This window comes from Colossoma macropomum, unplaced genomic scaffold (genome assembly GCF_904425465.1).
Source record: "Colossoma macropomum unplaced genomic scaffold, Colossoma_macropomum, whole genome shotgun sequence".
NCBI classification, from domain to species: Eukaryota; Metazoa; Chordata; class Actinopteri; order Characiformes; family Serrasalmidae; genus Colossoma; species Colossoma macropomum.
In genome coordinates this window covers 26378019-26390953 of record NW_023494791.1, presented here as the reverse complement: position 1 = coordinate 26390953, position 12935 = coordinate 26378019, and the positions used below count along the sequence as shown (strand labels likewise).

At 39.5% G+C, this 12935-nt stretch overlaps 2 protein-coding genes across 2 annotated transcripts; one reads left to right on the top strand and one right to left on the bottom strand.

Annotated features, from left to right (window-relative positions):
- Positions 1 to 89: 89 nt before the first annotated feature.
- pdcd2 (programmed cell death 2) lies at positions 90 to 2271 on the bottom strand. Its single transcript, XM_036574658.1, has 6 exons — positions 1891 to 2271; positions 1227 to 1466; positions 924 to 1061; positions 738 to 838; positions 453 to 566; positions 90 to 342 (listed from the first exon to the last, which is right to left on the bottom strand). The coding sequence occupies exons 1-6, from the start codon at positions 2204 to 2206 to the stop codon at positions 178 to 180; spliced, it is 1074 nt and encodes a 357-aa protein (XP_036430551.1). The 5' UTR covers positions 2207 to 2271; the 3' UTR covers positions 90 to 177.
- Positions 2272 to 3396: 1125 nt separating this feature from the next.
- Positions 3397 to 12124, top strand: rhoua (ras homolog family member Ua). The gene is made up of 3 exons (XM_036574657.1): positions 3397 to 4041; positions 5155 to 5213; positions 8350 to 12124. The coding sequence occupies exons 1-3, from the start codon at positions 3798 to 3800 to the stop codon at positions 8800 to 8802; spliced, it is 756 nt and encodes a 251-aa protein (XP_036430550.1). The 5' UTR covers positions 3397 to 3797; the 3' UTR covers positions 8803 to 12124.
- Positions 12125 to 12935: the final 811 nt, after the last annotated feature.

Below are 12935 nucleotides of genomic sequence, written 5' to 3'. Positions count from 1 at the left end.
TCTGCCTTTTAAGTAGATGTCCACCCTGTTTTCATGATCCCTACTTAATTCAGTGACAACCACAATTTGTTTACATTATTTTTTTTTAAATCCTAGTCTTCTGACTACTGAGTCTAAGCCATTTCTTAATTCCAAAAACGTTTATTAACAGAAGAATCTCTTTCTATCTGTGTAAAGTTAACGAGGACGATCCTCTGAAAAGTCTTGTTTCCAAATGAACTCGGAGGAATATTTGTTGCCTTGGTCGCAGCTGTCAGTACATGTGTAGATGGCTAGCATTCCCCAGTCAATGCTTGCATCTGGTCTGTCCACCTTTAGGTAATTCAGCAACTGAGGCATGATCTGAAATTAACATAAGTTCCAGTTTAAATCATTACACATAAGAAAATGACAGTGATTTATTGTGCTGTATACTATATTAACTAATATTAAGACAAATAATTCTCAAATACCTGAAATTCAAAGTTTCTGTTGGCACCACATGGGCATTTTGGTACATCTGCTGTACTGGGCACATGCTCAGATGACACCCAAAGTGGAGCCCCTCCTCTGCAATACCGCAAGACCTACAAGCAAGAATCAGTGTGTCAGACACACACAGTTAATGTATTTATCAAGTTAAATGATTCTTGGATTGGATTTAGATTTCAGAAAAATTGTAATGCACAACTCAAAGTGTACGTCCTATGTAATAGGAAGGAGTTAAGATTGTGATAAACTACTTGTTTGTGACTAACCTGCTCTGGCTCTGGAGCTATGCGCTTCTTAAACTTCTGAAACACTTTACTGTCCTGGCTTTCATGGTGGGCCATACTTTCCAGCTCCTTCTCATCGAGTTCTGTAAAAAAGATCACCATTGTCACCAACCTTAACAGCAATAGCCAATCCAAATGTTAGAACCTCAAACTTTTTCCCAAAGTTACCTGAAGAAGCACGATCCACTTGTTCTAAACATTTTGAGTCAAGCGACTCTTCACCCTTTATTGGAAGTTTCTCAGGCTCTGTAACCAGCTCCCATTCAGGAAATAGAAATGAATTCGGTACCTCTGAAGAAGAGGAAGCTGTTGGTAAAATTAGTTCAGACAAAAAAAGTGGAGTTTAGTTAAGGTGATTATGTTCAGTGGTAGTTATTAAAAAGTCGAGCTGTCCCAATTCAGTGACTTGGATGACAGAAAAGCTTTAAAGATATTTACAAAACAACTGCATATGTAAAGTTAATGGAATACCCTCAGCGGAGCACTCGTTCTTGTGGCGCTGTTTCCAGTCTATGGTCTGGTGCTCTTTGCTGCAGTAGGTAACTGAATGACAGCGGGAACAAGCTTTCTGTCCAGGACAGCCACAAAGACAACACAGTTTAATACTAGAGCTCAGCAGGCGATGTTCATCCCCACTGTCAGCTGGCTCCTCATCAGGTGGTGGATCATAGGGGTAAAAGTTATTTTTCCTTGGTAACTGACTTCTGTATACTAAGGGAAGAAAAAAAAAATCTTTTAGTGATAATTAGGTCAGAGTATTGTTGGAAAAAAATGAATTCGATTCATGTGGTTTTAATATAATTATTTAAATTGTAATGTTATATATATATATATATATATATATATATATATATATATTACATATATATATATATATATATTTCACAAAATTTCACAAAAAATGGACATATCTAATTTTCTGCTTTTAGTATGTAGACTAATTTGCGTAAAGCATACTGGGAATTGTAGTGCGACAAGACTAAAGGATGGACACAAAATCATGAATTGTGTCAAACCGATGTGGCTGAGGGGTAAAACTACACAATTTAAATGCCAGTTTCAAACCGTAATTCCCCCTTTAACAATGTTAAGTGTAAAGCAGCCGCACATGTTTTTGTAGTCGAAGTGACATTACCTTTAAAGCACTGGTTGTCGTTCCGGGTGTAGCAGGCTGGTGTCCTGCAGCAGAACACGAACAGTGAGCGGTGAAAACTTCGCTCGAAGCCCACAATCGGAGCATAGACCTGTAAGAGGAACCCGAGAGGGAGCTGGCATTTCTCACATAGTAACTCGGGGAGCTCTGGCAGACTCAGCTGGCTCAACCATGCGGGCTTCCCTCCGACTTTACTAGGAAACTGGGCACTGAGCAGCTGCCAAGGCTCTGCCTCCTCTAAAAATCCCAAAACAACCCCAGTTTCTCTTTCAGACTCTGAAACATCTCCAGCCATCATCACCAGGAGTCGAGTGCCCTGTCCCCTACAATGTGCTTTCCTGGGTCCGTCTGCAGTACAGTTCGGGTAAAACAGGAGACTCTACGAAAAGTGCCCGCCCCTTTACAGCAGCTGCAGGAATCACTGGTTTAATAAAATAGTGTACTTTCATAGAGACCTCCTTTATCTCCTATAGTAAACCCAGAGATTAACTAAGTAACGACATTAGTTTGAGGCTAGAAAAAGCAAATTCATTTGACTTATATTGATTTTAATATGTACTACTATATATAATAATTTTTTTTTCTGTGTATTTTACAGACAGTGACCAGCCTCGAACTAGTGTTGTCACTCATTTTTATTAATACAAAGAAAGCATACCAGCATGCATGCCCCTATACAGAAAAGAAAGGGCAGAGCGGTATTGTATGATATCCGGACACGGCGACGGCGATTCTCCGCAGTGATTTCGTTTAGTTGATCGCACGTCCACTAGGGGGCCTGCTTGAGCTAAACGTTTGTGAGCCAAACGGTTATAACTGCTTAGCACAGAATCACTTTGTTTGTCAGATACATGAATTGTGTCCTGGTAGTGCTGGTAATCATATCAGTTTCATTTACAAACCGTAATATAAATATGTAGTCAGTCTGCTTTCGCGGTAGACTATGACACTTTAATGAAGAAGATAGCAATATTCATCAAAATCTGAAACACACTAAAACAGGTCCACAACAGCTCTACTGTGTCTTTTGAAACACACACACACACACACACACACACACACACACACACATCTAAACCGCTTATCCTTCGGGGACCATGTCTTGTCGAACTTTCTGAACACAAATCTGAAGTTTCCAACCGATCAAAGCGCTAAAAAGTGACATATAATTCAATCAAGTCTCTTAACTGATCAAATTAAATTCAGTATTCTGATCACAAAAAACTACTGATTTTAATAAAACAATATAATATCCTAATTTAATAGTGAGATGAACAGTGTGGAAATTGTCACCCAAAAATAAAATAGGAACTGTTGGTTTTTTCTTCAAAGTTTAACAGTGTAAAATTTAATCAGTCCAGACCAATCTGTGGCATTTTCCCTTATCGGGCTAAATTAGTTGAAGGACATGAAAGGGTTAATGGAAGTTCATTATAGGCCTGTTTTGCCCAGTGATAGATTTACTAGCAGCTTGTATAAAGGCTCAGTTCAGCTCCTCTGTCTTTCCACAGTAGAGGGGAGTTGTTCCACTGGCCTGGATGAGTCTGAGATCTCCCTCCACTCTCCCTCTCTTTCTTTTTCTCTGGATGATGTCATTCTGTTGGAGTAAAGCGATGGGGCTGGATCATCTGAGCGAGCAGAGGAGTGGAGGAGCCGCGTCCTCACCCGAAACCAGAGCGCAGACTTTGTTTTTATTCCAAAGACTCTCTGCTCGCTTTTAGGCGGCGCGTTGTTATTTCACTGGAAGTGATTTTTGCATGGCTCTTTATTTGGCTGTGGAGAAACTGCTGAGATACTGGACCCAGTCAGTCTGAACTGCTATCGGCTGGTGCAAAGCGTGGAGACAAATGGATTGGCGAGATTAGGATCAGTGTGAGGGCTTTTCAGCGATGCCTCCGCAGGGTGTTGGGGAGTACAAACCCGTCCCAGAAACTGCAGTCCCACCGGTTCCGCCCAGAAGGTTCCGCAGTAAGGATCTGTCCAAAAAGGCTCGTCTGAGCTCGGCGGCGGAGCGCAAGGTGAAATGCGTGCTGGTGGGGGACGGTGCTGTTGGTAAAACTAGTCTAATAGTGAGTTACACTACCAATGGATATCCCACGGAGTACGTCCCAACGGCTTTTGATAACTTTTCAGGTAAATAAATGTAATAATGTGATGTGCGTTTAGTATTTGCGGAGCGGATCAGTGATCTCGGTATCACCCACATGTATAACCCGTTAACCCGCTCTAACCAAAAGATCTACAGCAATACTATGAGAAGCAATAAAGCTTCTGTAGTGCTTTATGAGACTGCTATAATAGTCTGTAACATTTCATCTTCTGTAATATTTCTGTTATACTGTCTTATAGTGATCTATAATACTTGTGTAATGTCCTGTAAATTACAGACTGAATGCACTATAAAATTCTTGTATAATCCTGAAGAAATGCTTGCAGTATTACTATGGATCTTTTTTCATAAGGGCAGAATTTTTCCTTGTGATTTTTATGCATGTTGATGAACCTGTTTAAATGGGTCATTCATAGTGCAACATTTATTTTCCCTAAATGTAGTCTAAAAAATCTTATGTTTTAAAGTGTAGAACTCTAAATAGCACTGTATAACACAGTACTAGACTGTTTTTTATGGAAAAGAGGGGTACATGGTGGTGTAAAACAGGACAGTGTAATACGGTAATACAAAATGCACCCATTGTTTTATTCTGGATTACCAAATTCTGTCCTTTGCTCAGTTAGAAAGAGTCAGATAAAGTTTGAACAAATTGAAGTTCCTTGTGTCCAGAAATACCCGAATCTAACCTTAACCTTGTTAACTTTAGTTACCAGTGTGAACTGAGGGCATCATTTTATTCTGGATTATCAAAGTTTGCATTGCTTATTTAGAAACAGTCAGATAAAGTTTGAACAAACTGAAGTTTCTTGTGTCTAGAAATACCCGAATCCACCCTTAACGTAATTAACTTCAGTTACCAGAGCGAACTGAGGGCTTTAAAACTGTCTTGCAAAACTAGTTAAAGATCTTTTGGCCTACAATATTTAGTAAACCTGAATATGGTATAATAAGGTTCTTATCCAGTTAATCAAACAAGCATTTGAGACGAGTTGGGTTCATTTGATCAATATCTGCTTGGCCTGTCTTACTCCATGACCCATATATAACAGTCCATGCACCAAATGAAAGTAGGTGAAATAGTGGCGGGGTCCCAGTGGAATGGTCTGTCTAATTTGCATGTGTTCTCCCTGCAGCGGTGGTGGCTGTGGATGGCAAGCCTGTGAAACTCCAGCTGTGTGACACTGCAGGCCAGGTCAGCAGAGCGCCCTCGTTATCACCAAACACACACCAAGCTGCTCCTATCACTGTGTGGCCCCGGCATCCGTCATGGTGTAAACATATGACACATGCTGTTTATGCAAACGTGCTGACTTCAGCCCCGGTTTGCTTTCTGTAAACTCCTAAACCAGTTGTTTATCCTGAAGACGTAGAAGAAGTGAAAGACCATGGAACGTGTTGTAATTAGTCATGACTGGCCATGAGCAGAGGGCGAGTGAGGAGGGTAGAGGTGATTCAGAGTTGTTTTGCTGATTCATGATAAGGGCTTTTTGGTAAAGTTCAGTGAGAGTTTGCCATGCAGATCAGGTTTTCAGCTTCATCCTGGGGGAGTGAGAAAAATGAGGTTAACCAGTCAGATACGTCAGCTGTCCCTGGCTGTGTGGGAGGGAGGAGGAACGAGCTCGAGGGGACTGCAAATGGGAAGCTCACTAATTGTGATGAATTGGTCCTGATCCGAGAAAAAAGCAGACCTAGTTTCAGTTGAGGCACAGCTGGGGCTAGTCAGTGGAAACGTGAGACCCGGAGTGTTTTCAAGGAGCTGAGCCGACTGGAGAGAGAGTCAGCAGGGAAGTTAGCCAAGAGGGATGTGGAGCACTGCTGTCTAGACCTGGAAAGAGAATTAACTCTGTTTTTGGGTTCATAGGGTTCTATGTGTCTATCTCTTGAAAAAAGAGAATTAAGCAGAACCCAAACTTTTGAAGAAACTCTGGCTAAATAACTAAAGATACTGTGAATTGCTATAAGGCAACAGTTAAAGAGTGTGCTGAAAAAAGTGGTGTATTGAATTCACTTGATTTAAATCACGTCATTTCCATATGTATAAAATGTATTACATCAATGCAATTACTGCCAAAAGTAAGTAAACTGAAAGACAAAATTGGGCTGATGTAATGTATTTTATTCATGTGGCAATTATACACACATTTGAATCATGTCAATACAATGCATCTCTTTTTACAGTGTAAAAGATCTGTTTAAATGAAAGCGTCTTATGTTCTTCAGCTAACGTGCTATTGTTTACACAAACAGTGAATAAGATACCACATTAAATACCACATTGCCTCAATATTTGTTAGTCATTGAGAAAGTATTCATATATTTCTATGTCCAAATGTGCCATTTAATTATTTTCAAATATGTATTGGTGTCACTACAACCACAGTGATTAACTTTATTAAAAAAAACATGCTTCACTCGTATGAATCATAAATACTTTTCCTCTCTTGTGGTGGGAAGTGCCCAATTAACTGATCTGAGAGGAAATGAGTTTTGGCTTATGAGCTGTATCCAGTCTGGAGCCTTTGAGGAAGAGTGAAAGCGATGGAAAGCTATGTTAATAAACAACACCAGCTCGCTTTGGCATGCTAGAGTTTATCTTGCTGCTGGCTGACATCGTAAGTCCAGATAAAGTCAAGATATGGAATCAACTTGCCACTTGTGTTTTGAAACGTGCCACTTCAGAGGATTAAAGCCACATTACTGTAGATAAGCTTGCTGATTGAAGTTGGGGGCCAGTCTGTGTTAAAGTGTATCACTATCACCAAGCCTTATTCACTGTACGTTTTCCCTTTAATGTTATTCTATACTCTTATCTTCATAGACTCAGTCATTTGTTGAAAATTCAGCACATAGCCAGTAGGTCAAAGTAGCTCAAACTATGTGTGTGTGTACAGTTTTGCGCAAACCATTTATCTCAGCACTAAAACACTATGCAACTTTAGAAAAAAAAAACACACACACACACACATTTTCTAAACAGCTTATCCTTCTCTGGAGCCTATCCCAGTGGTCACTGGGCAGAAGACAGGATACACCCTGGACAGGTCGCCAGTCCATTGCGGGGCTAGAACAAATACAAATAAACATAAATATATATAAAATTATGATGAATTTCTTATTTTAAAAAATGTAGCTGATATCTTGTGAACTAGTTTGAGGAACACAGGTTTGGTTCCAGATTTCTCCTTAGTGCCTCCCTGCCATTGCATATGTTTGTTGAAGGGACCATACCTTGGAAAATTTATTACTTCTCTTTTTTGGTAAATAAAAGAGTGTGATATAATATATAAACACTGTTACGTTTCAAAACTGTGTTACAATGTCACAAAAACATAAACATATATAAATCTGTCTATTCGGCCAGGAATGTTTCAGCCTGGTCAGCTTTTCGAATGAGGCATAATGCACGGCAACCAATCAGAACAGAGCTCATTTACATACACCAATCTTAAAAGCGCAGTAACAAAAACAGCCTGTTTAAGGGATAAAAAGAGGTTGGAAAATGGGTAATTATGGCTGGTTTTGGTACATAAAACAATACAAATGTTATGAGTGGACCTCAGGGGGAAAAAATAAATACAAGTGTTTGCATGAGACTAGAAGAAAAATGTAGGATATGGGCCCTTTACATTCCATCAGCAGCACACCTGAGTTAACTTAATGAAACATTATTTAGTCAAACCAGGTGTTGGATGATAACTGCAATTTATATTCTGACGCAACGAGGAGAGGTTTGGAAATGCTTTAACAAACACACTGACATACGTGAAATAATAATGCATTGAGGGCATTTAATTTGAGGGCATCCGAATCTTTCATCAGACTAATATTTGGTGCTCTTGACTAGGCCTCATTCAGTTATCTAGGACTCAGTTCCATTAGGAATGATTGTTCATAAGAGTGTCATAAATGAAACAAATGCTTGTAACTTCAGTTTAAGGGCACATAGATCAATACAATGTCATTTACTTCACAAAAGATCTTACATAGTCTTGTGAATACTGACATCAACTGTGCAGACATACTCAAGTATTGCTCCAAATACAGTATTACCATTTTTTAAAACTTTTGATGCTGTAGTTTGTAGTTTGAAGTGAACCAACTGTATCAACCTGAACTATATCATTCCAATCATCATGCATTCTTATCCCACACATTATTTTGTGCTATTGTAAAATAAAATTACTATTAGTAAAGTGAGTATATTAGTTCATTAATATCTCATGAAACTCATGTGTTAAAACAACATAAATGTAAGATATATAGAGAAAGTCTCCCCCGTCTTTCCTTGCTATTTTTCACTAAATGTGTTTTCTGCTTCTCTTGGACAGGACGAGTTTGACAAGCTGCGGCCTCTGTGCTACACCAATGCAGATGTCTTCCTGCTGTGTTTCAGCGTTGTCACACCCTCCTCCTTTCAGAACGTGCAGGAGAAGTGGATCCCTGAGATCCGCCGGCACTGTCCTCGAGCTCCCATCCTGCTGGTGGGCACTCAGGCGGACCTCCGGCAAGATGTCAACGTGCTCATCCAGCTGGACAAGTACAAAGAACGGCCGGTGGAGCCACAGGAGGCCAGCATGTGTGCCGAGGAGGTGCGGGCTGTGTCCTACATGGAGTGCTCGGCGCTTACCCAGAAGAACCTGAAGGAGGTGTTTGATGCGGCCATATTGGCCAGCATCCAGCACATGGACAGCCAGCAGCAGCAGAGACTGACCAAACGTACACCTGATAAGATGAGGAAACTCTCCAAATCCTGGTGGAGGAAATACTGCTGTCTGGCATAGAGGAAGGTCTGAGCGTGTACTTTTGAAGACTTCTGAGTAGTCAGACTCGAGCTACCTTTTGGTTGGGGAGGGAGAAAGTGACTGCATCCAGAAGGTCATGGAAATTAGTGAAACAAAGCACAGGAGAAAGGAACAAGTAAAATGGAAATATTCACTGCATATTAACTTGACTGATCCATCATTTACAGTGGAAAATGGAAAGACATCCGTATTGAGTTAAATTGCGTATGTATTCTTTGCCTCTTAACATCTGACCAGGGACGGCAGATGAAAATGAGCCTTTTTGGCTAACATTTACAGTTCTGTCGATACTGTCTATAAGTGAGCACTGTCCCTGAAAAATGAATTAGTCTTTCATCAGAGCAGCCATGTTCTAATTGATGATCCATCCATTCCTTTTATATTCTCTTTGATTCAAAAAGCTGCAGAGTGGAGTCACATGCAATAATACGTCTCCTTATTTTTTCAGTGTTGAATTAGCTGTTAAAGTCTTAACAAGAGTCCGGTTGTACACTGAATGAGTTAATTCAGCATTGGGCTTTTCACTGTGCAGGGGTACCTCTCTAACACTAATGCAGTAAGACGTCCCTGAAGTTTTCCTCTTTCGTCCAGACTACCCAGCCTACACTGTGAAATTGCAAAAACTTCTTGGGCAGTCCAAGCAGCAGTGCATTAATTTGCCATTGTATATTTATACTCTTTCCTTCACCGTAAATGCGTTGCTAAATCCTAATTAAATGAACTGGACGACTGGCTAAGGCTATCTTGGTTTCCTATGGGCAAGTGTCCAAGCCTAAAGAGTAACTGAAGTGTTAAATCACTGTCTATCAAAAAAAAGCATTCAGTGAGTTTTGGAGTACAAGCAGATATTCTGGTGCTGTTTGACATCTCTGTTTACTGTCATTGATCCGTGCAGTTAATGGACAGCCCTTTTCAAAAACAGCTGAACAACAGCATCCCAGCAGTTTGGCCTCTCTTGTTTGTTTATTTTATTGAGTTAATCCAAGGCTTCCATTCAAAACATACCGTGAGGTCATGGTCACTCAGGCTGAGTGAGTATTTGCCAGACCAGCTGAAATGAACCTGAGATGAGGGGTCATTATTAAACGTCATCTTGCCAGCTGTGAAGTGAACTGTTTGGTTCTTCAGTGCTTGAGTTAGAAAGAGGGTGTTTGATTTGATTTGTACTGCTTATCTGTTATGGTAAATGGTGGAATATGGGCCAGAAACATTTAAAGCCGCCTGAAGAATGTAAAATGACATTTTCCCTATGAAATTAGAGATTATTGACCATCATAGCGCCTTACCTGAGTTAAATTGAGTTTTCTTAAGTTTCAGAAAGCCTTAATAATGCTGTTACAAATGCAATGTGACACTTGCAAATATCAGTATAGATGTGTGAGGTGTGTTTTATTTAGAGTCAATATATTTTTAAAGACATATAAACTGACCAGTGTTACCTTATTCAAATTCAATATATCAAAAGTATAAGGCTACCATGAGAAAACGGGATATTAAACTGGTTGTTTCTGGATGTATAATAGCCTGAACATATATAACATGTGAAAAATGTCATGTTTAACATGGTTCAACATGGTTTATGTATGTCTCAGGTAAAGCAGTATCATACAGGTTCATAAAGAGTTGTTTTATAATCTCTGGATGAAAAGACCCAGGGCAATATTTTTCCTTGTCTTTGGGCGGTTTTAAAACAAAATATTACTTTTAGACCAACTTTGTACTATGAAATAACAGTCATTCTCCAGTAACATTGACTATAATGACCAACAATAATAATAAGAATAGTTGTGCCATTGTGTATTACCAGTTACTCCATATTATTGCTCATCTCTGATTATGGTATATTGCTAGTGCATTTGAATTTCACATGCATGGAAATGTCAGAAGGCATAGTTATGATTGTGAATTCACAATGAATACAACGTTTCTGAAGTACTATCTTTATTTATAGACGACCTCATAAACTGTACACATTTGGAGGACATTATTCTGGTGTAAATAATTTATCAGGTCACCCACATCAGATGAACTGGACAAGAAACCTGCTGAAATGGGACATGTGAGCAAGTGAAAAAAAGAGAGAGATTAATGTTTCACCAGATGAGCAGTGGTAGACACTGGAGTATCAATAAGGCCCCCATTGTCAAACGTGCTTGTACAGCAGTGAACTGAAACTGATGTCTGTAAAGAAACTCATGTATCTTCACCCTGAAACAGAAATAGGGCCTCGTGTCTACCATTAGAGTGTACCTGAATGTGGGGAAATGTTATGAAGAGAATGAGATGGAGTCGAAATGATTGGCTTTCTGGAAGTGAATACTGTAAACCGTAAGTGTGAATTGAAGGCTCGAAGAATGGTTCTAAATTCTGAGCAGAGTTTAAAACACACATGCACACAACTGGAAGGGAAGGTGGTGTTGAAGGACTCTGAATGCATCTCTGAACATTAAAGATGGTACATTGCTGTCAATACATCAACATGTAATTGTTAAGTTACTGTATGAATTCTTATATGTCTTTGCTGGTGACATAAACTCTAAGACACGGGTGTGCCAAAAAGGGTTCTTTGGAGCAACGGCATGGAAGAGCCACTTTTGGTTTCCTGAAGAATCAAATCCACACTGAATGGTTCGTTTTAAATTATCTTAAGGCTGAATCAAACCTGTAAAGAAAGGTTTTGTTTCTCTGTTCTAAAGATGCCGTGTACAGAGCAGTGCTGCAACACTGTGAGCTGTCCTGTTTGCTGTGGGGACGAGTGTGCAGCAGCTGTATGATTTTCAATAGACAAAGATATTCAGGGGAGGAGCAAGATGAGGTAATAACAGAATATGTCAAATGCTGTACTTTTGAAAATAAAAATGCAGTTTGTGTACATGCAGTCTACTTGTATTCTCACTGTAAAAAATTGCTATAAATTTACAGGCATGATCTTCCAGTTATCTACTATATTCCTTAAATACAGAGGATTGCTGTAAAGAATGTGCATTCTATTTAGTTACTGAGGCTTCTTTATCTTTTTCTGGTAAATATGTTTTCTCCTTTTTCTGATGCTGCAAAACGAATAACTCACAATTAACAGCAATTTTGACTGGAATTTAAATAAATGAAGGGTACTTTTGCACAGGGCTGTTATTACAGCATCAACACAGTGCTGTACAGAGATGTAGTTTATTTTGCATGGTTCATCGTCCTCAGTAAGGAGGTGCTGAAGCATCTAGCCCTTAGCTCCTGTTATAAATGTGTTTTGTGGCTGTTGTCCTTGGCAGAATAAGCACCTGCATTAAAGTGATCTGTTAAGGCATTCATGTTGTGGTCTGGACTGCATGGGGATCATTTTCAAAGGCTGGTTTTATCTGACCATTAGTCGCATTCCCGCTTCCAATCTGAGCAGTTAGACTGGCGTCTGGATTCATTAAAGCACTGCCAGACTCATCTGTTGACTTTCACCATTAACACTCTTCACTGCAGATGTCTAGTAACTATGACACATTCAGGGCACTTTTTTTTATTTCATTGTCATCTGACAGCATTTCCTGTGTGTGTGTCAGATGAGCAGTGGAAAAGTTTATGCTGCAGCATCCTTGAGCAAAAGATCTCATGCTACATATAGCTCCCATTACAGAGACCAGAGGAAATCGGAGAGACATGAAGCCGGCGTGGATAAAGCTGACTAGGACTGTGCCTGCAGACAGCCTGTCAGATCATCTGTACTTCCACAGGAGGAGTTGCATAAATTGTTCTGTGCAGAGAGAAGAAGCTGATAGAATAGAGAGTGCATTATATAAACCCAAGACAGTGCTCCAGTGATGCAGAGCTGTACTGATCATGTTTCAGGTGATATAAATATATGATATAAGTATTGAGTATTCTGATCAATTTAAGCCATAAATCAGGGCATTTTTTGGACTAGTAATAAGCTAAATATATACAAAATCATCATTTCTAAGGCACTTTCTGTTGGGAGGTGTCTTTCAAACCTTTACCCCTAAATTTCAAATTTTTCGAAAGGGTATTTACAATTTTTTTCTATGTTTTTTTAAGATCTTTTTGATTTGATGTAGATAGATCTATTTCATAGATGTTACTATTTACAATTACAAAAAATATTGGAT

Excerpts from the sequence above, each read along its gene's own strand:
- pdcd2 (XM_036574658.1), bottom strand. The coding sequence starts at position 2,206 with ATGATGGCTGGAGATGTTTCAGAGTCTGAAAGAGAAACTGGGGTTGTT. Across the intron at positions 1,062-1,226 it reads GAACGAGTGCTCCGCTGAGG|CTTCCTCTTCTTCAGAGGTA; the intron begins GTATTCCATTAA and ends TTTTACCAACAG. Across the intron at positions 343-452 it reads ACAGAAACTTTGAATTTCAG|ATCATGCCTCAGTTGCTGAA; the intron begins GTATTTGAGAAT and ends TGTTAATTTCAG.
- rhoua (XM_036574657.1), top strand. The coding sequence starts at position 3,798 with ATGCCTCCGCAGGGTGTTGGGGAGTACAAACCCGTCCCAGAAACTGCA. Across the intron at positions 4,042-5,154 it reads GGCTTTTGATAACTTTTCAG|CGGTGGTGGCTGTGGATGGC; the intron begins GTAAATAAATGT and ends TTCTCCCTGCAG. Across the intron at positions 5,214-8,349 it reads TGTGTGACACTGCAGGCCAG|GACGAGTTTGACAAGCTGCG; the intron begins GTCAGCAGAGCG and ends TCTCTTGGACAG.